General features: G+C 39.1%; 1 protein-coding gene across 2 annotated transcripts; it reads right to left on the bottom strand.

The window, feature by feature from the left end:
- Window positions 1-15: 15 nt before the first annotated feature.
- Window positions 16-27,624, bottom strand: eno4 (enolase 4). Of its 2 annotated transcripts, none has more exons than XM_051423771.1 (13): window positions 27,366-27,624; window positions 24,256-24,384; window positions 16,648-16,802; window positions 14,409-14,548; window positions 11,981-12,150; window positions 11,764-11,892; window positions 11,447-11,515; window positions 10,719-10,883; window positions 10,423-10,548; window positions 8,345-8,519; window positions 7,154-7,209; window positions 2,143-2,260; window positions 16-1,583 (listed from the first exon to the last, which is right to left on the bottom strand). In XM_051423771.1, the coding sequence occupies exons 1-13, from the start codon at window positions 27,531-27,533 to the stop codon at window positions 1,468-1,470; spliced, it is 1,716 nt and encodes a 571-aa protein (XP_051279731.1). In that variant the 5' UTR covers window positions 27,534-27,624; the 3' UTR covers window positions 16-1,467. The 2 variants fall into 2 exon arrangements, with proteins under 2 accessions (XP_051279731.1, XP_051279721.1); XM_051423761.1 differs by having other exon boundaries at window positions 7,154-7,215; window positions 27,366-27,623.
- Window positions 27,625-27,990: the final 366 nt, after the last annotated feature.

The following is a 27,990-nucleotide window of genomic DNA, read 5'->3' as shown; positions in this document are numbered from 1 at the left end:
AATGAGTCGTGGAAGTACGTGGGGAGAGGAAGAGATTATATGTTTAATTTCAATTTGGTCAGATGAAAACATTAAAAGTCAGTTAGAAAACACTCATTTTACATTTACAAAACATTTTCTGAGCAGATGAAAGAGAGAGGGTACGTATTTTGCACTACGAGAACGTACATTTCTCCCGAGTATTGTGCTTGCAGTTGTTGCTGCTGGTAATAATACCATAATAACGCAATCGGGATTTGCTCATTCATTTGTTCATTCATTTTCATTCATACGGAAAAGACTACCCGCCAAAATGACAACACGCCAATGTCAGACACACGCAATGCTGGTCCGGACCTTGGTCCGGAGTTTAAGGTGTGAAAACGCCCCTAGATGCTGTTTCAGAGGACTTTTCTAACCTTTTGACACCAAAGGAGGTCCTGGGCCTACACATTGGTTAATGTTAAAAATATACAAGTAGGCTAGGCTGTAACCACAAATTCTTTCAGGCTGACATGTCCCCGTCAGTACTGAACTATGTTAAATATGTCCTGCTTTGAGTGATTTCCTATTTATTTTTTATTTATTTTAAGAAAAACATTAAGTGTGTGACTCCTTTGACTTGGTTGCAGCCAATACCTTCGTTGAGTGTTGGCAGCTTTATGACTCTCTTAGTTACTTAATTTTCAAAAAGCCAGTAGTGACATGTCATTTTTCCCCAATGGAAAATGTATAATTCTAATCGATAGGTGTGTTCGTCAGTAGTTTAAAGTGGAGGGGCAGCTATTACCTCGGGGAATCACAGACAATTCCTTTAAATGTGAATTGAATCTCAATATAATCCTCCAAACTATGTTCTAAATGTGCACATACATAATATCATACAATTGTGGGAAATGCACAAAAAGTAGTGTCTACACCGTGGTTACACTCTTGCAAGTGGGATAATGTATTTGGTGTTTTTCTACCTTGACAAGAACACAGATATTCAGTTTCTAACAGCTACAATGTTAGAAACTGAATATTTATCTTAAAAAACACTTGACTAAAACATGCAAACATTACTCCATTACTCATAAAAAACACTATGTTCACATGAAATAATGACCTCCACCAGTGGATCTGGCCTGTTTCCATTGTAGTGAACTCTGAAGGCTTGTGTGTTGCTGTGTACGCATGACTCATGAGGGCTGCTATGTTTAGAGATGATTGAGTCTGACCTGAAAGGAGGCACAGCGTACAGGGCCTGATAATATGGCTTGTATATACCTGAAGTGGCAACAAGATGTTTGAGGGCTTTAGAAACTGTTTTATTGAGGGTCATGTTTACCCACTTAGCCTCTCTCTTAATAGACTCATACTGATTTTGTACCACACTGTTTGACTAAGATAGGATGGTAACATTAGATTAATGCACTTTGTGTAGAATTAACTCAGCAGGTAATATCCCAACCTGACACAGATGAAATGAAATATGACACAGATTTGTCATATTTTCTTGCTAGAACCAGAAGCTGTGAGCTCAGGCCGAGTACTCTCTGCAGTAGTGGACTGCTCCTGTGGTTTTTCACTGAACAGTGGAGGGGGGTGCTTCTCCTTGGAGACTGTGGATGAGACAAAATAATGAAATAAAGTGAACGGACAAAAGCTGGTCCACAGATGCCTCGGATAACTGGACTGAAATGATGTTTCTGCTGCTGCAGCTAAAGCACACTGAGCCTTTCACTCCACATCAGTGCACTCTGTGTGCAGGATCAACACAAACATTAAATACCAATAAACATATTAAATAAACTTTTTATGATGGGAATTGATTACGCACAGACATGTACTCATCTGTCATTAACCCTCCAGTGTCCCTGCCTGCTTTTTTTAGAAATGATGGATGGGAAAGTATTTGTCCCTGTGTGTAATTAGGCAGCCAATTAACAGATCCAAGGGAGGGGTTTTCATTCTTCCACTCACACACACACAAATACACATTTGTATGATTCCTCACACACGGTTTCCTTTCACATCCAACACAGGGGGAGAGAGATCTGTTCTCAAGCCTAGGCATTGCTACCTCTCTCTCTCTCTCTCTCTCTCTCTCTGGCTTTGTCTGCCCTCCTTTTTCTCCATCCTAAAAAAAAAAAGACAAGCAAGGAGTATAAAAAAACCTACCCAGGATTCCCTGTTGGGCCAGTTCTTCCTCTATAGAAATCAGCCGGTTGTATTTAGTCATCCTCTCAGCACCGTTCAGACCTCCCAGTTTGACATAGTCCAGGCCCAGACCCACAGCCTGAGGGAGGAGAAGAGCATAAAAGGTGTGTGATGCCACCAAGGGGAGGGAGACAGAAACCAGGACAGTGTCTCTGGGGGTTTCACTGATGAGTTTGTTGTATTGTATTGTAACTGAAGGCAGGTAGGAGGAATAACACAGTTGAGAATTCTGACCTACAGGTGGAGGGGACAGTGGTGTGATGGGGATGTGTGGAAATGACGGTAGCTAAATGTTAAAGCTGGGGCTCCATGGTGTTATATGTATGTAGGAATTTATAGTAAGACTTTATAAGAAGGGTACAAATCATGTGCTAAACTAATGCATGACTCATGATGATTTAAAGGACCAGTGTATAGGATTTAGTGGCATCTAGCAGTGAAGTTTCAGATTACAACTAACTGAACAATGCTTGCGTCTGTATTTGATAACCTCTGAATGAGAACGGCTGTGAAATGTGTAGGAGAAACTACGGTGGCCACGAAACTCATGAAAAGCGCAAAAGGCCCAATCTACAGCCAGTGTTTGGTTTGTCTGTTCTCAGCTATGGTAGAAACATGCCAGTTCTCCACAGAAGACAACCTGCTGTGTCTGTAGATAAAATGTCTGAATGATTCCTATAATCAGGTAATTATACACTAATAAAAACATACCATAAAACTTAAATGAATAGCCCAGGCTACCTTTTAGTCACTGTCGCTTTATCTTTTTTATTGTTTTACAGTGTTTATTGCTTATTCTATAAAATGTTTGATTACTGTTGTTTTTGTTGTTTTACCCTGTAAAGCACTTTGTAAACCCAATTTTGAAAGGTGCTATATAAATAAAGTTTATTATTGTTAAGAATTCCTGTTGCTCGCCACTAACAAATGATCAAGTCACTATGACTTTTTATGAATAGTAACCTTAATTGTTTCATACATGAATTGATATGTGGCCAATTAGATATTAAAAAAAGAACCTTGCATTCATGCCCTCTCTTATTGGAATAAATATTTCTTTGACCATAGACCTAATGGTATTTACAACATAGTGGGTGGAACAAAAGTCTTATTACAAAAATACCATTGGGTTTATTCTCATAGAAATAAAAAATATGTAACTGGAATCCTGCTAATTTGGTCTCATACCAATTAATGTATGAATGAACATTCTTTAACTGCTGATCTATTCAGTGTGAACTAATCACATATGATAGTATGATAGATAGTCACAGTGACTTAATAATTTGTTAGTGGTGAGCAATTCATGGTATATCCTGCATTAAGAATGCATTAAATCATCATGAGTCATGCATTAATTAAATACTACTTAAGTATATGATTTGTTCCCTCATTATTGAGTGTTACAAAATATACATTGCTGGTAACTATGGTTGCATCTGTATATTATTTTCTCGATATCTAATCGATAATCTAAAGAAAGTCAAATAACACATACACATCAAAAGTTGACATAGTCCTATTGCTTGATAATGGGTATAGAGAAGGTCAGGGACGGGCACTCACTCACTGCGGCCCTTGAGCCAAATATCAATCAATTGTTGGTTTTACAGGTGTTGGAAGCAAGTTAACCATTTGACCACATTTGAACCATATCCCAATTGTAATTATACATATAAACTAAGCCTGTACCCAAGTAACTGCTTGCACATTCGCCCCCTGGTGGCTGACTGCAGTATAGGTCATTAAGTCTGCTGCCTCTATGTTAGCAGATGGGACAAGCTAATAAATCAAAGTAAACGTCAAATACATTTTCCCCAAAGATGGTTTCTGTCATTTAGTTTTTATCATGCAGATATATGTTCAAGTGTTAATTTTTCTAATAAATCTGGATATAATTGGTAATTTGAAGATTGAAAAATGGGGTCTCGCATCATGATTGACAGCTGAGTCCTGCTCACAGTTGAGTTGGCCAGGTGTATGGGCAGGGCCTCAATACAACAACACCAACACTACGGCACAGACTCTGGCTCCAAATGATGTCACCAGTGCAAGATGGCAGCGGCTGTGTATGGGATATTAATACGCAATGTCCATCTTTTATATGTTGATGGATTCACCAGGCATCTTCTGCAAATGTGACATGAGTGGACCATGGGTATGACTTCCAGGCAAGATGGATGATACAACACCACGCACAAAGACAAATACGTACATCGGAGCTGCAAGGCACTGACCTCGAAGGAAAAATACACCAATAGCAGAGCCTTTTTACGAAAGCCATGACTACACAGGCGTCCTCTCTCGAGACATCGTGCTGTTTCTCTTGAGCTTACTTAAGCAAAGAAGCCCTTGGCAGATGGTGAAACATTGAAGCAATGTGCAGTGGAAATGGCTAAAGCTTTCGGAGATGATAACACGGCTAAGGACTTTGAAACTGTCTCACTATCCTGCTGCACAGTGACGCAAAGAATTTTTGACATTTAAAGATCATGACGAGGGAAGTACTTGCAGTCATGCTTATTAACCAGTTTTCATTCACACAGGAGCCATTGGCAGTTTATTTCAAGTGCATAAGGAGTTATTGAAATTGGTGTCTTTGCTACACAGGGCAAGGATGTTTTCAACAGTTAGAAGTGCTGTAAGTGAGCATGATCTTTGACAAGCTGTAAGCTGTTGTTATCCATGGTGCATCATCAATGCAAGGAAGACACACTGGGCCACTCCACCAGGGCGGCACTGAATGTCCAATACTGCATTGCATCACATATCAGGTGAGTAATGTTATCACTAGCTAACTATTTAAAACTCCAGTGTGTAACATTTAGGAGGATCTGTTGTCAGATATGGAATACAATATTCATAACTATGTTTTCATTAGTGTATAATCACCCGAATATAAGAATCGTTATGTTTTTGTTACCTTAGAATCAGCAGTTTTTATCCACAAAGGGACTGGGTCCACTTCTACGGAACTGTTGAACCATGTTGAACTGCCATGTTTCTACAGTAGCCCTGAACGACCAAACACTGCCTTTTGCCTTTTGTGAGTTTGGCTGACATGGTTGGAAGGGGAGGGTAAGGCAAGGGGGTATTTAGTCAGTTGCAATCAAGATGCACTAGATGCCATTAAATCATACAAATTGGTCCTTTAATATATGGACTGTAAATGGACAATGAACTTCAGTCATGTCATGGATTTAGTGACCAAGGTTACCAATCACGTTTTTCAATCATAGGACGTTTGAGGCCTTTTTAGATGAAGTGAACGCTGCTTATGGGGATTTACTAATGCACACTGAGATCAGAAGGATGAGATGTGGGAAGGGCTTGGAGAGTTTTTTTTTTTGCTGTGCACTGAAATCCCAGTGTTCTTAGCGTGTTACTGCAGTTAAGTTGGATACAGATTTTCTCTTGACATGCCCTCAGATATTAACTTGCATTTTAATCACCTGAACATGCAGATACAGGGAAGAGGCCAAACTGTTGGATCTCTTTGCACACATGAACGCATTTCAGCTTAAGCTAACCCTGTCCAAAGAAGACCTTTTATCCGACCATCCAAATCTGGAACACTTTCGTGCCTCTGAAGAAATGTGTTAAGATGTCCCCCAATGCGAGAAAAACATTTCTCAACAATGAAACACAGCAGCAGCAGTTCAAGGACTACTTTCAAGATTTTTTATTCCATGCAGCCACAAATTGTGTTATTGACTAACCCCCTCCCTGCTGCTGTCAGTGAACAACCCCCAGAGTTGCAGCTTGAACTGAGCGAAATACAGTCAGACCCCTTCTTTCAAGCATAGTGGTGAAAGGGGAATTTAATTTTAGAGACTACTACCCAAGTCCTGCTTTCCCATCCTTAGGAAATTTGCACTCTTATGGCCAGCATGTTTGGGACCACATACATCTGTGAGAGCAGTTTCATCAAGTAAAAGGGAGAGTAACAAGCTGAAATTTAGTTCCATCTCATGGATTGGACACACATACATTGGCCGGCTGTGGCTCAGAGGCAGAGCGGTCGTCCACTAATCGGAAGCTTGTTGGTTCGATCCTCCTGCCACATGTCGTAATATCCTTGAGCAAGATACTGAACCCCAAATTGCTCCTGATGCTGTGAATCAGTGTGTGAATGTGTATGAATGAGTTAGTTTCTGTTTGATGGACTTTGCCATCACTGAGTGAATGTGTGTGAAAGGGTGAATGTGGCACGTAGTGTAAAAGCGCTGAGTGGTCGGAAGACTAGAAAGGCGCTATACAAGTAAAGGTTCATTAACCACTTACATTCAGTCCACTGTATGGCAGCAGGAGAGGCCACAAGTATCTAATTAAGACAAAACTTTAAATCCACCTGTGGGTGAGTTTGTTTTGGCTTTTGAGATAAATGCAAGCTTATTTGAAACATGTCATGGAATGGGAGGGAACAGTACTTAGTGTTGATGTTAACATTAGTGTTTTTTCAGAACCCATTGCAGTAAAATAATGGTATATCACTCAGAAATGTGGAGGTTTCTGTGTTAAGCTCATCCAATGAATAGAAGCATTGCTAAAATTGTTTGAATATGAAATGATGATATAATGAACTCTGATTACTGGTATTTCCTTGCATCATTCAAAAGCATCAGCTGCTCACATTGAGGAGCTAGAACTAGTTAATTTTTGGCATCTTGGTTAAAATAATGTCATATTAAATTAATTAGTGGAGTGCATTGGAGATCAATGTGTTGATGCCATTTTGTTGTGGGGAAAGCACACAATAATGGTTAAACTTTTTCTGATATCACTACAACACTTGCTCTTGGACCTGCAGGAAAAACTGTGGGTGGAAGGTTTGTGACTCTCAGAGCACACAACACATCATTACTGCAGATGGCTGCTGCTGGCTGTTGAACAAACCCACTGTGGTGAAGAGATGCAGAACTATTCCCTGATCACACAAATGACATAAAGCTGGAAAAAAGAGGGAACTTACTATATCTGACAAAGAGTCATTACTGCAGGGCTCGCTGCATGTTGTTCCCATTAACACTGTCCCTGGCAGGTCAACAGGTGAAGAGACACACAAAGACACATAATTAGCATTGATAGCAATCCATCATAGAAGCAATTTTTCACAGAAGGAAGTAGGATATAGTTCAGGCAATGAAGTTACAGTTCAGTATGTTAACAGCTGCTTCATTCATGTGTCACCATCAGGGGTTTGGTTCCCAGGTGACTAGTAATGTCCAATCAGAACATGACACTTGTCAATGTTACCCCCCACCTCCTGATTACCTACATTTTCATTGTTCACATTTCAACAAAATCCTTGTTGCCAGGATTCTTTGAGAACTCCCTCAAACAGCAGTGCCTCTTCCACCAAATCTAACAGTACAGCTATTTGCTGTAAATGGTCAATTCATTCGAACATATGAGTGTTTGGAATATACAGCAACATTATACAGTGCTGAACTCAGTAACAGCCGTTTGTTTAAAACAAGAGATCTGGGTACATTTTGATCAGATTATTTTGTGTTTAGGGAACTTTTTATACAATTCTTTTTTTTTTTAAATCATTTTTAATAATCATACATACTTATTAGGCTTATTTTTGACAAATAAATGTTTTTCTTCTCTTTGTTCTATTAGCTCTTAGTTCTTTTTTATAACTTTTTTTGCAGAATGAGGCTGTTTATCAGAGAGTGAAGGCTCTGTGAATATAGCTTGTGTTCAGGTCTTCAGTATATACCAGTTTATATAAGTTTATACCTTAAATTATAATCTAAACTGAAAATAATTTACCTTACATTTACTTTTCTTCACAGAACTGTACCAAATGCAGAGATACAGGCCTACTGTGTATATTTTTTAAGTTTTCTTACTCCCCTTGAAGCTTTGGCCACCCGTAGTGAGGAACCACTGCTTTAATTAATCCATTAATTTTATGGCTAATTTAATGTAGTTATGAATATATTACAAATGAGGCAAGGCATTTACTAGGTTAGATTATGGTGTGTTTATTTTATCATCCAAGCATGCTCATGTTCCACTGTCAGAATATAGTGAAAGTTTCAGCAAATATGACAAAAAATAATTTTATAAAAATTACCTACTGCAGCTTTAACTGACAGCAGAGGGGTGTTGACGTGTTACAGTTTAGGCCTATGTTGTCATCATCCTTTACCTTGGTGCTCTGATGTGATTCGGATCAAATCACTGACTGTTGTTTCACAGATGTGTTTTAAGATGTGGCCTCTGACTCCTGGTAAGGGTGGGGCCTTTGACTTGTAGGTGATATCAGAGAGCAGCGAACATGAGTCTCCAATCACACTGCTCAGCTTCTCCCATTGGTCTACATCCTTACAGAGTGCACACATACACAAAAATAAGGATACACATTTGAGCAGTCATACATAAACACATACATCTAAGACAACTTTATAAACAAACACATCAACAAGAGTACACCCAGAAGAATTACCACCCAGGCCAAATAACTATTGGTGATTCAGTAGTTCTACACAGAGCCTTACTTGTAATGAGCGGAATTCATAAAAGTTTGAAAGTTTATTTTTTTTATTTTTTACAATAAACCAGGGGTGTACTCCATGAAGAAGGATTAGTCCACATCTGTAACTATGGCCACAAATGCCCTGAAACAAACCTGTCACATTTCAGCCTGTCAACAGGTTAGCACAATGTTAGTGGGAAAAGCAATTTCTGGAGAAAATCCAATACCATGACAAATACCATGATATAGTGCCAACAACAACACAGTGACTGATGTAACTGCTGTTAGCTATATTGTGGGTTTGCAAAATGGATGTATTAATAAAGACCTGGATACAGCATTGGAGGCAGGTTTCCATTCATTCCTATGGAAGATGTTCATGGCACATGAAGCCAAAAAGGTTTGATTTAAACCGAACTTTCTGCTTATTATTGTAAGGCCCAAGCAACTTCCGCCGGCTGACCCGCTAGCTTCCAGTTAAGCCCTCCGCTAACTTGAATTGGGATAAAATGATTTAATAGTGTAGCTCTTCTAGACTTTCCAAATGTTTTCAGACCGAAAGATACAAAATCTGAATGCAGGAGTTGTGAAAATTCAACCAACTTACAGCCACTTCTGTCACAATGCAAGCTTATGGGTACAAATATTTTTGGGCCTGTATGTATTAAGTAATGGACACCATTGCCGTACTTACAGGGTGTGGCCACTATGTCAATTTGGCTTCAAATCCTGGAGCTTGGTTAGCAAACTGTGACTAAAGCTAACATGCAGAGAGGACTCACAACACTCCTGCTAGTGTACGTAGCTAACATCACTACAACAGCATATCTTGGCAAACTATTAAGTAAGCTGGATGTCCTTGGGCATGTTATTTAACGTTTCCTGATACACAAATCCTGTACGATTTGTAGACCTTGAGAAGATCTTCTCTGAATTAGAAAAAAGTGTATTGGATTAGAATGACCTAGAATCGCTTACCCCACGTTTAACTCCTGGTTACAAGCTAGTTTTTAGGTTTCAGCTGTCTATAATGGGGTTCAACTGGTATTACAACATTGTGAGCAGAAACATTCTCTTCAATGTTCGGTCCCTACAGACCATTATCAAATTATTCCAAAGAAGACAGCATATTTGTCATAATTTTGTGATAATTGTATACATTTATACAGCTATAATCAAATATTCTAGAGTTACCACTCTTATGATTAATAACTTAAATGTCGAGAGAAGCGCATTGACGTAGTTTTGGTTTTGCTCTTTTCATGGGATTTGTAAAAAGAAAAATATTAAATAACACCATGATGGCTGTGGCTCAGAGGAAGAGCGGGTCGTCCACTAATTGGAAGGTTGTTGGTTCGATCCTCGGCTTCTCCTGCCACATGTCGAAGTATCCTTGAGCGAGATACTGAACCCCAAATTGCTCCCGATGCTGTGCATCAGTGTGTGAATGTGTATGAATGAGTTAGTTTCTGTTTGATGGACTTTGCCAATGTGTGTGAATGTGGCATGTAGTGTAAAAGCGCTTTGAGTGGTCGGAAGACTAGAAAGGTGCTATACAAGTACAGGTCCATTTACTATCCTTATTCTCTAACATTAAAAAGTTATCTTGGTATTTAAATATACCTTTTAGGAATTTACCAGAATTATACATTTTTTTATTTATTTTTATTTTTTTATATAATATTATATTGTCTATATACATGACAATTACACAACATGTCAAGAAAAGAATGATAATGTTTTGAACTTACCTCTCTTCTAAATGGATCAATTAAGGCCACCACTGCTGGGTATTTACTGATGAGGCTCTGGTACATATCTACTAATTCATCCGGAGACTTCAGAACTCCTGTTGCAACTTCATACTTTCCTTTAGACTGAGACGAAGAGAAGAAGGAAAATGTTTGTTGTCTCTATCAACTGTGCCAACACTATACATGTGAATTAACCTATTCAGCTGTATGCATATATAATTGATTTACATAAGCACTCCTACACAAGGACTCCCAACACCTTGGCTCACATAACACCAGCGACTAATACTTACATAGTCCATTAGCTCAGGGGCGGCACAGTTTAGTGCTAAATGTATCTCTGTTCCCAGTGCCAGTCCAAAGTTAGTGCAGGCTTCTGATATAAGATCCAGAGGCTGCTCGGGTCGCTCATAGGTCAAAGCCGGCGCTCCATTGTCACTCAGAATTATATGGGTGGCCTTGGAGCAAAGACACAGTTCACATTGTCAACAACATATATGTATTGTGCGTTTACACATATTACAACGGTAATAAATACATTAACCTACAATGTTCTTCACATAACTCCTCTTTGCATACATCTGTTGAAAAGTAGCAACGCTGATGTGAATGACAACAGCTGAGTATTTATTCATATAGGTTTGAATGAGATGGTTGTCATCGCAAGATTATTAGAGGAAGAGTGTGTCCCACTCACCCTTTCCACTGTTTACGTTATGAATGTAAGTGCTAGGGGTCATTGAACAAAGCAGGAGATAACTCTGTATATACAGTACAAATGCTGCTTGAAGGGAAAGGTAAATAGGAGAAGGATTGAATGAAGGATAAGCATTTGGACATACCTCCAGGCCTACATACCTGAGTTAATTTGAACATTAGCCATGAAAAATCCAATAGAATCACCTTTATTATGTGTATCTTTTAGGAAACAGAAAAAGCCTCCAATCCTGCCTCCAATCCTGCCTCCACCTTTTACATACTGTTCCAATTCTAACAGTGAATAAATAGCAATGTCCCTCACCCCGGCTTTTGTGGAAGTGTTTATTATTCTCATCATCTCCTTCTGTAACTCAAGGGTCATTGTGATGATCTGTTGAAGAAGTTCATAGTTCAGAGCATTTAATAACTGCTATGGTGAAAAATTTATAAGGAAGAACTAAGGTGCCATACCAATAATATACCACATCATAGCAACAATAAATGAAGCAAAGGAACTTGATCACTAACTTTATATAGTGAATAGGTCTATACCAACAGCCAACTCTGAGAAGAGGTGGACCAAAGACAGACAGAATATGTAACAACTACACAGAGATGTGACTGAAGATTGCTGAGTACTTGTCTGACTGGTTGTTCTGCTTTGGGGATCAGGATGACCTCCTCCAGTAAACTCAGTTTTCCAGGAGAATTCTTCCCACAGCTCAGCAAAGTTACCAAGGAGACGGGGATGTGAAACTGTGTTGGAGCCTGAATTAAATTGTTTAAGACATCATTACATGCTGCTCCCGGTGTAGTTTTTGTTTGGATCTAGGTGTTTGTGCTTGTGTGGTCTAACCTCTCTTGTCTTCAGAGCTGCTATGTATTTGTAGAGAGGGATATCCTGTATTTGTGCCCCACTTTTGGCCACAGCCAGAGACACTGAACCAATGGCCAAGCTCCCAGGAAGAACTGGTTCTGGTGGCTCTGCTGGAGGAAATGGCTTGTCTGCAGTGTTGGTCTTTTTGCCTGTGATGTAAGCAAAAAAGACACAGACATTCATGTGACTGAAGGAGTTAGATAGATGCACATTTTGGGCATTTTTGGCTAGGACAAATGGCCCCAGATCAGAGGCACAGACACAGAGGCACATAGCCATTCACACTCAGAAGCAATTTATAATCGCCAATTTACCTAACCTGCATGTCTTTGGATTGTGGTTAGGATTAGGGTTAAGTGCCTACCCTACCCAACCACACAGCCCCTGGAGGAGACTGCAGACTCAACACAAGATGAACCCAGCCAGCCGACAGATTAGAAGCAAGATCCTATTTGCTTTGAGTTGACCACTGCACCTGTATACTGTAGATTAAGTAACCTTAAAAAACTACTAGAGACAAAACTAGCAACCTGTTTCAGCGGTCTCTTTGTAAACAAGGGCTTTGATTTTCTAAAAGCAGTGCATGAAACTGAACATAAGACCCCGAATCACAAAAGCCCTACTTTTACTTTTACTCTTACTGTGCACAATGAGTGGAATGATGTGAAATGATGAGTGGAAAGTTGTCTAATAATGAAGGGATAGCTGCCTAATAACATTGGTCAAAAATGAAAGACTCTTTGCGCCTGTTGTGGTCGTGCATATGTATGTAAATTATATCTTAGTCTCAGCGTTTTAATGACATAAATAATTCATTTGTTGGCAGGGTCATGGAAATCAAAATGTCCTCACCACTCACACTAACACTTTGTAACACTGCCATGTTTAGTAAGCAGTTTAGTTTGTTTTACATCTTTAGGGACCAATGTGTAGGATTTAGTGACACCTAGTGGTGAACTTGCAGATTGCAACCAACTGAATACTCGCCTTCCAAGCATGTAGGAGAAAGAAGGGCCTATTTACTGCTGTTTACTGTTATGGGTTACTATAAAAACAGGGCTGTTCAACATGGCAGACTCTGGAGAAGAGGAGATCAGTAGATAAAAAGAGCTCATTCTAAGGTAACGAAACGCAACAATTCTTATTTTCAGGTGATTATACACTAATGAAAACATACCTATGAATAATATATTTAATGTCTGACAATAGATCCTCCTAAATGTTACACACTGGACCTTAAAAGGATATGCATTTTTATATGTTATACTATATATCAGGAAATCCCAATCAAAACCAAATGTAAGTAGTTTTTTCTGTGTAGCCTAATACAGCCAAATAGAGTTTATTCCTCTGTGCCATAGAACTCCACAGTTGTCCAAATGTGAGTAAAAACACATAACAGACACATACTGTGATTGGGTGACATGTAGCAAGACACATTTACTGTTGGTTTTTGACCCTTTGGATCTTAGATCAGATGACAAAAACACCAATTAGAAAGTGCTTTTACAGTGGAAGCCAGATTCAGTGGATTAATGTTACAGCAATTCAGGCATCTGAGGCACAAAATGCATTTTTCTCTTGCAACCTGGCATTAGTGATAATATCAATGAAAGTGAGGGTAGAAGACAATGGTTTTAGGTCTTAAAGGCAATCTATTCATCATTTCAGCTCAAGCCATCAACATATAATACTACAGAAAAATACTTTTGAACAGTGAAAATACTGTATATATTTAAACCGTGTTTGAGTTACTATTCATGCTCAAACTTTACTTCATTAATTCTAGAGTTTAAAGCAACGCAGGTGATGTATTTGGTATGGTAGAAAGTAGCCTACCAGTGCCTACTGATTTTCTGGGGATTTCTAAATGCAAAGTGGTTGCTTGAACAGCCGTGACAAAAGTCGCAAACAAACATATGCCTCTTACTTCAAGGACATGCCTTACCTGAAACAATGCTCTCCCCCTATTCTCCTTCCACAGTGAAACAAACTACAGATATAGCAAATGACTCTGTAACATAGAGAGAGCTTTTTACAACATTGAAAATGGTTTGTCCTGAGCAACGTTATATGGTATGACAGTGTTTAAAGGGCAGGACTTCCACATGTCATGGCCCTAAAGATTTTGGATTGTTTCCAACCAGGTCTAGCAACAGAAGTTGAGAGAAAGTCCTCAGTCTTTATTGAGTGAGTGAATAATTGGCTTGTGAGTCTAGGTAGAAAGCTCACGTCTGACCTCTGATGTGATAAATCATAATTGAAAAACTATGTATGTTCTAAGAGCTCTTTCTGGGTAAAACATACAAACTTGTTCAGAATTTCACTGCTGCTGCAGATTTTAGAATTGAGAAGCTGTGATACCAAACTTTAAGTAGTACTGTTGCATGACTATTCATTATTCTACCTTTATCGACAGTCTTCTTGTCTTTAGTCTGTGCAGAGGGCGGAGAAGGAAGCACTGCCTCAGGCTCGCTGGTTGAACGACTCTCCTCATCCTTGTTCCGGGCGTCTTTCTCCTCCAGGTACCGGGCCATGAAGAAATTGCTGTGAACACAACAACCTCAACAAAGGTTCTTCATTGGCCAAAATAAATAATACACCAAATGAATGTGTGTAAGTGTATTGGTACTGAGCTCCATGGCACCTCATGTATGTCAGCTACAACAATAGTTTCCAACCTTTTTATTTAATGGAATCCTTTTCTATCATTGGGTGAACTGACTCAGTGACATATTCATATTACATTACAATAACAATAACAATAACAATAACAATAACAGTAGAGAACAACTGATAAACTGTACAATGAACCCAAACAGTGAACACAATAACTATAGGAAGTTAGTTTTTTTAGGAACTTTTTCTACTATTCAATGTCTGTATTGTAGGCTTATTTTTTTACAAATTCACTGTTTTCTTCTCAACAATACTTGGCCATTGTTCTAGCACCTTGGTTGTTTATACTGCATACTTTTCTAATGCAGGACCAGACTGTTTATCAGAGAATGAAGGCTCTGTGAATATAGTTTGTGCTCAGGTCTTTTAGTTTTAAGTTTAGATCTTAAATAATAATCAAAACTTTAAAAATAAATAAATATTTCATTTATTTTTCTAGGCAGAAAAGAAGACCTTGCGACCCCCTATGAAACTTTGGCGCCCCCTAGTGGGGGCCCCGACCCAAGGTTGGGATCCAATGAGCTAAAACACAGACAATATTTACTGATGGTCTCAGGTCCACCCCTCCTAAAGGTTGTATATATGAGATTTAGAACAATCAGTTTCTTTTACTAACACAGCTACACATTACACAATGTGTGCGCAGACAAGGATTTTCTGTCTCAGTCTCTGACCTGTGTATGTATGTGACATAGTCTAGCAGGTATGTTGTGGGTCTCACTTCTCAGAGAAGTACCAGCACGTTGCTGCAGGCTTAGAAAATGCTTTATGCTATTAGGGGTAGTCACTTTAGTAAGCTGTAAAGTGTTTTGATAAGCTCATGTAGCGGCATGATAGTCATTGAAAGGCCACGTATTGTGTTTGCGGAACAGAAATAAAAAGTCCCTGTTCATTCAACGTTATTTTGGCATCTTCCTGCATTCTTTGGTCTAAACTGTGAAAAGCCAGTTATCACCAATGAGCCAGGTTAAAGTAAATTACAATAGCCAAAATCAGAGGTCTCCCAACTACGGTTTGGAGCCGCAGATGTGGAAAGGAAACATATGCAATCATATTAATCGTGGGTAGAGGAACAAATGTGTAGTAACAACTACCGTGTGTATTGAGGACACGGTTCCTACACATTTTACATTTCAAAATGGCAGACTTCTCTAGGCTCATATTTCTAGACTTCTCTGCAGATTTTTCAGATCATATGACATATGTCTGATGAACTGTTAACATCTATGTTACTTCTGCTATTACGGCATCTGTTTACCTTGTTTATTCACTTGTCCATCAAAAGGATGAATGCACGCAGAGAAGATAGACCATTTACATTTCTGATGACTACATCATTGCATAACTCATCAAATGTTCTACATTTTCTGCTCCCAAATGTTTGACCCAAGTCAGCGCCAATGTACTGCCCTACAACTAATGTAAATGTGATATACTAATCCCTCAGATATTTCCACTGCTTGTAGTTCCAACTTTGAATGTACTGCAAAACAAGCAGTGTGATATAAATATAGCATTGTTTAGTCTACCCAAACCCCAACCCCTAAGCCATATTGATGCATAGTTACTCATTACGCCTTTCTAGTGGGTCATGAGACATAATGCAAAAGAACCAATAAGAGGAGCTCAGTGCATCGTGATGATATGATAGGCTGTGACAATAGTGCAAAGCATTAACCTCTGAATGACCCCATCCCAGGAGGTCAACACACATCAAACTACATGTGACCCCACTGTATCCTAATGCACAAAAATGGGACTACTTATTTATTTGTTTGTTTGTTCGCCTTATAGTATTACGAATATGAGTTACAGATTATTGATTAAAGATTAATTTAAAAAGTCTATCAGTTCTAGTGGCTAAGTATTTGAATTTAGGGGAATGAATGAATGAATGAATTTCTGATTTCCACTTTAGAGATGGATAAGTAGATGGTACAGTAAATGGAAACACATTTGAACACTACCTGAGTATATGGTCGACTTCTGATTGGTCACAGGGGTTTTGGATCTTCAGCATGTTGTTCAGAGGTTCATTGATCCACTGAACACCAGTCATCACATGGTCAGCCCTCTCCTGACTCATAGCACTCTGGCTGGAGACGGCAGCTGAGGACATGCTCTGAACACCCAGAGGGGAAAAGTTATTCAGAGGATATCAACAAGCTATTTGCCATAAAATTGTTACAGTATGAATGACACAGCTGACACGCAGCAGGTCCTCCTCAACCTCCACACACACACTCATTGTCCAGTTTTTAACTTTGTGCTGAAGTGTTTCAGAATTAGCAATATTTTCACATACGCTGCCAATATAAGCCTGGACCTCAGACTGTAATAAGCTGAATCACTTCTGCTGGTGCACTACTGACACAGTCACCTCCAGCTGACCCGCAGCAGCGTGGTTGGAGGGGGAGGACATGAGTTAATAGGTCGGCCTCATCTCCTCTCATCCACAGCATCCATCTCTCTTCACCCCCTTCTTCTCACAGACCACTTGCACTGCTTTTTCCTGTCATTACACATTACTGTTCATTCTGAAGACTAACAATGGCTGGCGCAGCTGTGTCCAGTTTACTTGATAAAAACCTTGATTCTTTGTTGAAAAGAAATGATAAAGACAGCACATCTGATTGCTCTGGGTTGTACCAGATTGACTGCCATTGGATTCTGCATGTAACTTCTCTTTTAGACAGGATAATTGGTAGATAAATGTTTGTCTTTGACAGTTTACAATGAAAGGAAAGGTGGGATTTAGTTGATTACTTTTTTATTTAATTATTTTATTTAATTTTTAAATATGTAAATTAGGCATTATTTAATGCTATGTTTCGGTGAAATCTACAGATGCAGACATACTAAATGCAGTAAAATAAACACCTAATGTGTATTTTGGGTGTTTTCGTTCCATTACTCTGAAAAAAGACGCTATGGAAAGAAAATAGGCCAAAATCACAAAATTTAACAGTTCCTTAACTCTTATTTATTCACATTTGAATACACTATACAATGCATATGCTATTTAGAAAAAAATCTATCTTTGACACTAGGGAACTGGCATTAGTTGTAGCATTAACAAATACTACTGAGCAAAAGCACTGATGCACGCCTATTGGTTATAGGCCTATAGGTGCCCTCAGTGACCTCACCAAGACCGTAGTTCATGGTGTCACATCTCATCTTTCTGGCTGTTGTGATACTGTAAAAGCTGAAATGTCAAGGGTCAAGGGTCATGGTCTGTTTTCTGATTGCTATCTTCTTGCCTCCAGCTGCCTCTTCACATTACAGCCTGCTGCACGTTTGAAGAGGCCCCTCACTGTCATTTCCAACCATCAGCACATCAATAATGAATTACATCTCCTTTGTTAGACCTTTGTTTGTTCAACCTTACGCTTAATGCATACGCTGAAGTAAACAGCCAAAGTCTGACACATTAGCAACTGTTAGCCACAGTCAGAGTTTAGAAAGACACATCATTACAACAGTTAATGCAGAATTTTACGAGAAAAGGTTGTGTCTTGTAATGGCAATTTTTAAGAACCTATACAACCTTTGACCTGGTCATTGTAAAACCATACGCAACTGTTAAAGAATCACTAAACATCTCTACATCTCAGTGCCTCAAACTAGATCCTGATCTGGACTCACACTCCACCCGGAACACAGCAGCCGGCACTATGAGAAGACCAGCCGGCACCACGAGCAGCCACAGCAGCCTCAACAACAACGGACGCCACCAACAGAATCCATCCAGGATTCAGGCGCAAAGACACTCAACACAGACTGTGGCAGAATATCTAGCCACACTCACACAGGTCCACAAAACACACACTGGACTTCGGGATCAGAGGCTATAGGGGGGAACAATCCCATATCCCCCTGTGAAGCCCACTGGAGAGACAGTTTCATCCAAGGCATTTAGCCAGAAATCAGTGACATGGTGAAACGTAACTGTGTGACTTGGGACTATGGAAACCTTCAAATTACAACTGGACAATCTACGGGATACGGACAAGGCTGAGGACGTGGCAGAAGAGGTTGGGGCCAGGAGACACCAGCCGATTTACTAGCGGTCGGGCCGGGGACAGTGAAGGACCCATCTGGTTCGGACGCAAGGACTGAGACGAGAGATCCACCAACATATCAGACACGCGAGAGCACTGACACAGATACATTCATATGCAAGACAAAAGCTAGGCTTACAGAAACTGATTTCCCATGGCATTATACGTTATGAGTCAAAACAGAAAATTGATTACTTAGAGATTTATGCTAAATACATGCACAAAGCATATGAAATAATGCCAGAACATACGATCAATGCAGCAAAAAATAAATAACTAAGCATAAATAACTGTCATGTAGTGATGAAATTGAGAAAAACTTAAAGCATTAATTTCTACTGTATAAACACTGTTTTAATCAGCTAGGGAGACACTAGATGTTTCTATTAGGCATTATTCTGATTTCCATTCCACAGGGAATAGTTTTCAAATAGTTTTCTGAGAGTTTTCAAAACAACCATGTTAGTATTAGCGTATGCTTATCAGGTCAGAACTCCCTTCACAGACACACACACACACACACACACACACACACACACACACACACCCAGACACAGACACACTCATATCATGATGTCACAAAACCTACACTGCAGGTCACATATCTCTCTCAGAGCACAAAGAGAGTGTGAGGACCAATGGCTAAGAAAGAGCCAAGATATAACACACTCAAAGTTAATAATGAATAATCGATGTGCTGTCTCAGTGATTGTGGAAAATCCACGTTGTCAAACTCTGTTTCAGGAACCAAACTCAGATCATGACCATGGCCAAATCTAAGCATCACAGGTGGAAGAACTTCAGGTATTGGACCAGAAAATGCAATGAAGCTACTGGGTGTGGAAAGACATCAGATCCCAATGTTGATTTTTTACAAACAAACTGAAGGTATACCATAAAAGATTTTTGCCGTTGTGAACACGAAAGAAAACAGAAACAGTTGAGCTCATTCCAGACATAGAACTTCAAATAACAAATCTGGTAACAATTGATTATAAACTATGTCATGACGTCAAAGACGTCTCTGAAATTCCTGAACTAAGTCAGGTACCATCATGCTTGTGGGCACAAAAACAATTATGATGTAGGTCTAATTAAAGGCACAGTGGCTGTTGTAATAACACCAAATAATCCTTATACAGGACTTGTCCAAATCAATATCCTTAAAAAAAAAAAGGAAACAGTTGAAGGCTTTAAACCTTAAAGTATTTTTGAATCTCTCCTAAAAGCTGGAGTGATTGTTCCATGTATTTAAAAAATCTCCTGTTTGATCTCAAATGTTTCCTGTCATAAAGATCAAAGATGCTGGCCAGCCAAAGGAGTGGATATTTGTTTAGGATTTGGAAGCAGTAAATACTGCAATCCACACATGTGCACCAAATGTTCTAAAACCACACACATTCTTCTCTAAAATTAAATATGAGAGTAAATGTTTTTTTGTTGTTGCTGATTTGGCTAATGCATTTATTCAGCATCCCAGTCGACCCTGCCGTCAGTAGTGGTTAGCATTCTCCTTCAAAGGCAAGATGTTTACAGTTTAACCATTTATGCAATCTTTAACGCAGCATTAAAGAAATATTTTGAATCACTCAATCTAATATGCCATACAGCTAGCTAATCTAAACTGGAGCTTGTCTCTGAAAAGGTCATCTTTCTGGGTCATGTGATCACAGCAGAGGGCAAAACCCTCTCAACCAAACAAATTGAATTAATTCAGACCATTCCACGGCCTGAGACAAAGAAACAGGTAAAGAGTTTTTGACATCCTACTGCAGACAGTGGATCCCACATTGCGCTGAAACTGAGGCACCATTGGCATCAGTGCATGATGGGAAAGGCCTCGCTGCAAAAGGCAAAATTCAATGGACACCGAAAGCTGGGAAAGCTTTTGTTGACTTAAAGCTCCTCTGACATAGGTCTACCAGACTGTAACAAGACATTCACACAGACTGTAGACAAACAGGGGTTAGTTGACTTCAGGACTAATCCAGGACCATGGAGGACGACAAAGACAAAGATAAAAGGCTGTGATAGCATTACGTGACATTTTTGGTTACACTGACCTGACTTTACTGGTTACACATGAATTTTTTCAATTCAATTCAATTCAATTTTATTTGTATAGCGCCAATTCATAACAGAAGTTATCTCAGGACACTTTTCAAATAGAGTAGGTCTAGACCGAACTCTTTATAACATTATTTACAGAGACCCAACAGTACCACCATGAGCAAGCACTTGGCGACAAGGGCAAGGAAAAACTGCCTGTTAAAAGGCAGAAACCGAGGACAGATCCTCCGGCTCTAGGTGGGTGGTCGTCTGTCTCGACCAGTTGGGGTGAGAGAGAGAGAGAGAGAGAGAGAGAGAGAGAGAGAGAGAGCGAGAGAGAGACAGAGAGAGAGAGAGAGCAAGAGACAGACAGACAGACAGGTGCACAGCAACAACAGTATTGGCAATGGCAATCTAGCAGGACCATGGCAGGAGGCTCCACCAGGATCCATGTGAACCTGCGAGACGAGAAAGCACAAGAACTCCGGGGAAGAAGTGAAGTTAGTAACATGCATTAATGGAACATGAATGAGTGCAGAAAGAGAGAGGAAGAGAGGAGCTCAGTGCACCATGGGAAATCCCCCGATAGTCTAGGCCTATAGCAGCATAACTAAGGGATGGTTCAGGACTCACCTGATCCAGCCCTAACTATAAGCTTTATCAAAGAGGAATGTCTTAAGCCTTGAAGTGTCATGAAGTGTCAATGATTCTACTTGAAGAAAAATTATCATTTTCCAACAGCAATGTAATAAGATACTATCACCAAAGTTAAAATATGAAATTGTTATTAACTCTAACGAGGTACTTTTCTCCAAGCTCCAGGTGACAGCTGCATGAACGAGTTGTAACCCAAACAAATTGCTATCTGAACATGCCAATGTATTGCTTTGACTAACTCACCATAAACACCTATAGTTAATTTGCAGGAATTGCAGGCAACAGAGGAACTCCAGAGAAGAAAGCTTTCATTCACTTACAAAGTGTGGCAAGTGCCATTTACCAAAATATCTATTTCCCTACTATCATAGGTTGACACATGGGAAGGACCAAGTGTCAAAAGGGGGTATGGTGAGGGAAATACAGAAATATAGTTTTACACAGGTTCTCCAATTTCTCCCATTTTGCCAAAGTTGTGTTATTTGTGTATGTCTAACAAACTGATTTCATTGAACTAACACCTAGTGGGGGAAAGAAATATTGTCTCATCATTGTTGATATGTTTTTAAGATGCAACAGCGGTTGCAAAGACGCTAAATCAAGGAAAAAATGTTTTAAATCAAGGGATAATCTTTCATAAGTCTCATAAGTTCAGCACTGAAAAGTGTAGGCATGAGACATGCATCATGCCTAACAACAAAAAAAGAGAAAATGGCACATTAAATAATTTATATTAAAGTATTTCTGATTCTGATCCTGATTCTGATTAGAAAACAAATTTGTAAAATGTTGCATAGGAACAGGTTTGACGCGGACAAAAAGCACTACTAATTGTTTTAATGCACACAAGGGCCAGAGTAAGGAACAGAAGTGGTCTCCGCCCATTTGAAATCCTATTTAGGAGACCACTAAACACTGGGATTGGTCCTGTTTAAAAGTAAACTCCCTGACACCGGCCAATGGTAAAATGAAATGCTGTGTTATTGTGCAAACATGTCCCCTGTGCTTATATCCACAAGCAGCTGAAAGAAGCCATACCAAAAGCTGCTGAGAAAAACTAAACGACCAACACCAGGCGATGGGATCGTGATGAAGTTACTCCTCACAATGGAAACAGCAGTAATAATAATAAGAATAATAATAAGAAGAAGAAGAAGAAGAAGAAGAAGAAGGAGAACTTTATTTGTATAGCACTTTTAAAAACATGGTTTACAAAGTGCTTTGGCAGAACACAGCAAGAATACAATTTACAATTACAAAGGACAATAAAATAAATTGTATGAAATAGTTGAAATAACAGAGGTAATGATACAGATTAATAAAGTAGGTGAAATAATAGAGATGGAATAAAATAAAGTAGGCGAAATAAGAGAAATGGAATAAATAAAATAAGTAGAACAGAACTCAACGACGGTTGGAGTAAAAATAAACATAAAAGGACCACATCACATAAAGGTAAGTCTATAAAAATGGGTTTTAAGAAGTGATTTAAAAGGTCCCTGAGAGAGCAACTTGGATCCATAGCAGCCACTGCAGACTCCCAGAAACGAGATCAACATCAAACATGCATCAAAATCAGGAAAGCCAAAGAATAGGGCAAAAAGGGAGGTGCTACGAGCATCTCTGGTAGTCCAACCAAACCTGACACAGTGTATCTGAGAAGACAGCTGCATCAAGCAAAGAAACCAGTCCAACGAACGAGGGGTGAAAGAGCGCCCTCCTCCACCAGTAGCATGCCAAGCTCCAACAAAGTGACGTGCAGAGTGAAGCTCTGTGTCACCTACGAGGGATCAGCGATGGAACCCAGATCCTCAAGAACATTTCAGATAACATGACTAATGATGTTTCTCACCATAATGACTTCCTGCATGAAGAAGAAAGTAAGGAATGTCGGGCTCCAGAAGGATGGAGCATATGTGCCTGACTGACCACAGGCGAATTTTAAAATACACTGGTAAAAGTGTTAAGACCTTTGATTACTATCTTGGTAATGTTTAATATTTTGAGATGTTGTATAATCCCTTACACTAAAGCTCTAATTATCACTGTGGTTAAATCTTTGCTAGTATGTGCAAATTCCCGCAAGAATCTCCACATCTTTAGAATAGATTACATTGGTTAAGATTTGAATGAAGTGAATAATCTGATTTTTTCTTATTTATATTCCCTATTTTTCCTATCTTTGTAAAATCACTCATGATTATATCACATAAATGTATCATACATAACCAAAATCACTGCTATTTGATGATGATAAAAAACTCTTGATTGATTTTTTCCTATCATCCATGGATGTTTTGACTGTTTGTTTAGTTCTTAAAAAATACTTAGTGAGCATAAAAATGCTCAAAGGGAGGAATGTAATGGCAATTTTTAAGAACCTATACAACCTTTGACCTGGTCATTGTAAAACCATACACAACTGTTAAAGAGGCTATTATATGCATACAACCTTTAGCCCTGTTTCTAACTACACTCTATGTCCAAGTAAACAGTGGGATGTTGAGACTTCACTAAGAGGCCAAGGACATGATCATCTCACCACACTATCTGTCTGTTTACTGTCCCAGAACTCAGGAATGTGTAACTGTGTGCTCCAACAGGGATAAAACCATACTGCTTCTGCCAATCGAGGCTCTTTCGGACTTTCACATACGAGAGTGTGTGACGGTTGCGTTGAGACCATTCATGGATGACTTGAATAAAACCTTACAGAAAGACAAGATCATACTTTGCATACTTTTTTAAACAAATTGCCACCACAGTCTATAGCCAAAAAGGTCAAATGGGACTCATGAATTTTACCTTTTCCTTGTTGCAGACGATGCAGAAGACCTCTGTCTGGATGGATGGTTGTCCTCTTGCATCATAAACCTCCCTTCCCTTCAGTCTGCTGATCCTTGGTGGTGCAGAGAGGTTTGTAAAGTAATTTGCCTAAAGTGAATGTTTAAAGTTTATGGTTAAAAAAAAATGTTCTCCTGCATTCTTTTTACATTTCAATGTATGTGATTCTTTCAGCCATTGAGCCAGTGTCAGAACTCATGCCCTTGATTAGCAAGCAATTAACAACTACAATTTAAAGAGTAATTTAGATCTATCAAACAGAGATTTGTTTTATACTGCTGGACATTTTCCATAGCAAAAATACTTGTTACTGTTACATTCAGGGACAATGTACTTCTACCACCAAGGATGTTAATACACACAGTATAAACTCTGGACCAAACAACAAAAAATGTCTAAAACCTAGAATCTTTTTATTGAATTCTCTTGTAATGCAATTAAATTACAATGACAATATTTTTCAGACATTTTGAACCTCGTTGAGAGACCACACACAAATTCTGCCAGTGTTCTGCCTTAAAGTATCTCTTGTTCTTGGTCATTAAAACCAACTTGTACACAAAAATGAACCTTCTCACTAGGGCAAAATGTATCGAAATATTATCAAAATTGCAATATCGCCATGTCTAATATGCAAATTGCAGAAGCAAGATACAAATTGCAAGAGCTGCAACATTTGATGAAGATAAAATGTGGTACTGTACTACAAGCACAAGTGCTGCAGAGATGCCCTGGTCTACAAATCTCGTTCTCTGGGTCTTAGGAAAACATGTTTGTTTGGTACAAACCGCCAGACACCAAAAATTCACATTAACACATGATTTTAATCAGGTTTTTGTGAAAATTGAATTTGTAATGCAAAAATAAAAAATCATATCGCAATCACATATCTGTCAAAATAACCACAATAGATTTTACCATATCGTGCAGCCCTACTTCTCACAAAATCTGCATTTATATTGCACTTTACAATCCGGCTCTCATTCCCACACACACACACACACACACACACACACACACACACACACACACACATTTAGTGTGGTGGCTGCAATTTAATTACAAAAGAAGCAACACAGAAATGTTATATGTTGGATTATGTAGACTGACCAAAACATGTTCAATATTTCTTGTTTTCAATAAATAAATTCAATAAATTCTAACCTCTAGTCCCCACAAAGCCAATTAATTCACTAAAATGTTACAAGGTGAAAATAGAAGCCTACAAAATAGTTTTCCACTTTCCATAGTTTTTAATTTAACAATTTTCCCTGAGAAATATTTAATACACAACCAATGTCACGTGGACACATAGTTCCTGAAGAATTTTGCTAGGAAAAAAAGCTTTTCACTATTAATTACTGTTTCCATGACAACCACCCCAAAGCACTATGAGCTTCCATTGGGGTGATCTGTGTTGCATTTGAAGCTAACAGCCACCGAAAAAAGTTTGACAAACTGAATGCCCTTTCCTCAAAAATGAAGAAAAAAAGGTAATACTAAGGATAAATATAATGTTATTATCTTGATCCAAAATTCCAAACTATTAAAATATTTCATACTGGAAATGTTTATTACAAAGCTAAAAACTCCAGATACGTGTGTGAAATCATTTATAAAATCTTCTAAAGCCCAAAAGCCCAAAGCTGGCCCTCCATAAGGTTTGATGTGGCCCGCCAGATGTTTAATAAATCGCTATTTAGGCTGTTTTATTTTTTGTGAAGTAAAATGCTCTTTAAATATGTATATATCTCTAATGGACCTTTTCCACAGCAGCCATTTTGTCACATGAAATAGTAGGCTAAACACAGGTGACACTCATTAAAGTTCCATTCCTTTCAGGTCAAACAGAGTCCATGGTACTGCTATTGGCTCCCTGGAAAGGCTCTGCTGAACTAAATGGACCTTAAAGGTCCACTGTGTAACATTTAGGAGGCTCTATTGTCAGAAATGGAATATAATATTCATAGGTCATATTTTTTTTCTTGGAAGGTTGCAATGGTTGCAATCTGGTCCTTCAATCGACCCTTTCTAAGTCCCGCCTCTTTTTACTCTCTGCTCCAATAACAGTTGAGCATGCCTCGGTCAGAACCTTGTCAACTTCCTCCTTTCCGGTACGGCTAATCTATGTTGAAAAGACAACCACATTTTGAAGATGGGTCAATTAGTATCAATAGTAACACGTGCTTACCCTACTGTTTCATGTCAAAATGACTGCTGTGAACAAGGTCCATTAGACTTTAGACTTTTATGTTTCAATTCTGTTTACTTCTGTCTTCTCTGCTTAGCTTTCCCCCTTTTTCTGCTCACCTCTTTCCAAGCTATCTTCTTTGTGTCAGACAAGTGTGATAAGATATAAGAAGAGGAGACGACACCCCTCGTCAGTGGAAGGTGGAAGCCACTGGTTCCCAACATGGGGTCCCTAGGTCCACTAGGACATGGGGTGTCGTAATGCCTTCTTGATTCTAAAGGGTGTATGAGAAAAATATACAGCTATCCTATATTTCAGCATTTTGTTCATTTCTGGGACGAAAACTAAATGAAACAGTTCTTTTAAAGGTTGAAAAACTCTTCCTGCAGTTATTGTGCTTGGATTCATTGTACAGTTTAACAGTTGTTCTCTACTGTTATTGTTCTGCATTGAATATGATATGAAATATACAGAAAATATGTCACTTAGTTTACTCAAAAGGGAGAAAAGGTTGGCAACCAGTGGTGTGAGCTAGCAGTTAGCTAATTAAGCTAGTTTTGCAGGTTGAGGTAGGCTGGAAAATGTCTGTCAGTAACGTTAACTAAGAAGGAAAATAGAGATAATAATTTCTCACTCACTCACTCTCTCACTCAGTAACGTTCACTCACTCACGCTGATTTCTTTTATTTGGGGGTTCATACACATTTAACGTTAGGTAACGTTAGTTGGGAGTATTGTTGAAGCACTTGAAGGTAGCCCCAGACAGCAGGGAAACACCACGTGAGCTTTAAGTCTCCAAACTGTTAACTGTGTTTAGCTAGCTGTGCACTCATCTGTTAGCTAGCTAACGTTAGCTTACAGCAGGGAAACGAACTCCTACCAGGTAACCGTGAATGTCCTCGGGCCGGTGGAAGAAGAGCTCGTTCAGAGCTCTCTCCACTTCCTCGGGGATTCTGTTGACCCGGTAAAATTCTGCAGCTGCATTTTGAATGTCGCAGAAGTCCTGCTCCTCCTTAGAGAGACGGCTGATAAACCCTCGGTGAGACATTGTCTAACGTTAGGTATCTTCACTCTGCTTGTAGTCTTTGTGGTGTCCGTTACCATAGAAACCACCCGTTCAAGTGACAGCGACAGCCCAGGAAATCAGAGTGACGTCGCGCGCGGCCTCCTTCATTCATTTACCGGTTGGTCTGCTGTTCAGGAATACAAACGGAATCTCTACAGTTGTGTTACCTCGCAGGACTGAAAGTGAGGCTGTGATAGACTTTTGAATGAAGTTATTTTCTTCCCCTTTTCCCTGTATCGCTGGGTCTTTTTTTATGTTGTCTTTTGCGTGTCTTTGTGTGGCTTGTAATTATTGTATATGATATTATTTTTAAAAAACAAAGAAAAACTAAAAATCTAAAATGGATGCCTGTATTCTTTCCATTCATTTACTTACCTGACAGGTGAGTTGTGGAATGTTCACTGTCATGACCGCTTTGTAAAGCACCACAAAGTAAAAG

This window comes from Dicentrarchus labrax, unplaced genomic scaffold, assembly GCF_905237075.1.
Source record: "Dicentrarchus labrax unplaced genomic scaffold, dlabrax2021, whole genome shotgun sequence".
Lineage (NCBI taxonomy): Eukaryota > Metazoa > Chordata > Actinopteri > Moronidae > Dicentrarchus > Dicentrarchus labrax.
The sequence above is the reverse complement of the archived record's forward strand: the minus strand, read 5'-3'. Positions and strand labels throughout refer to the sequence as shown.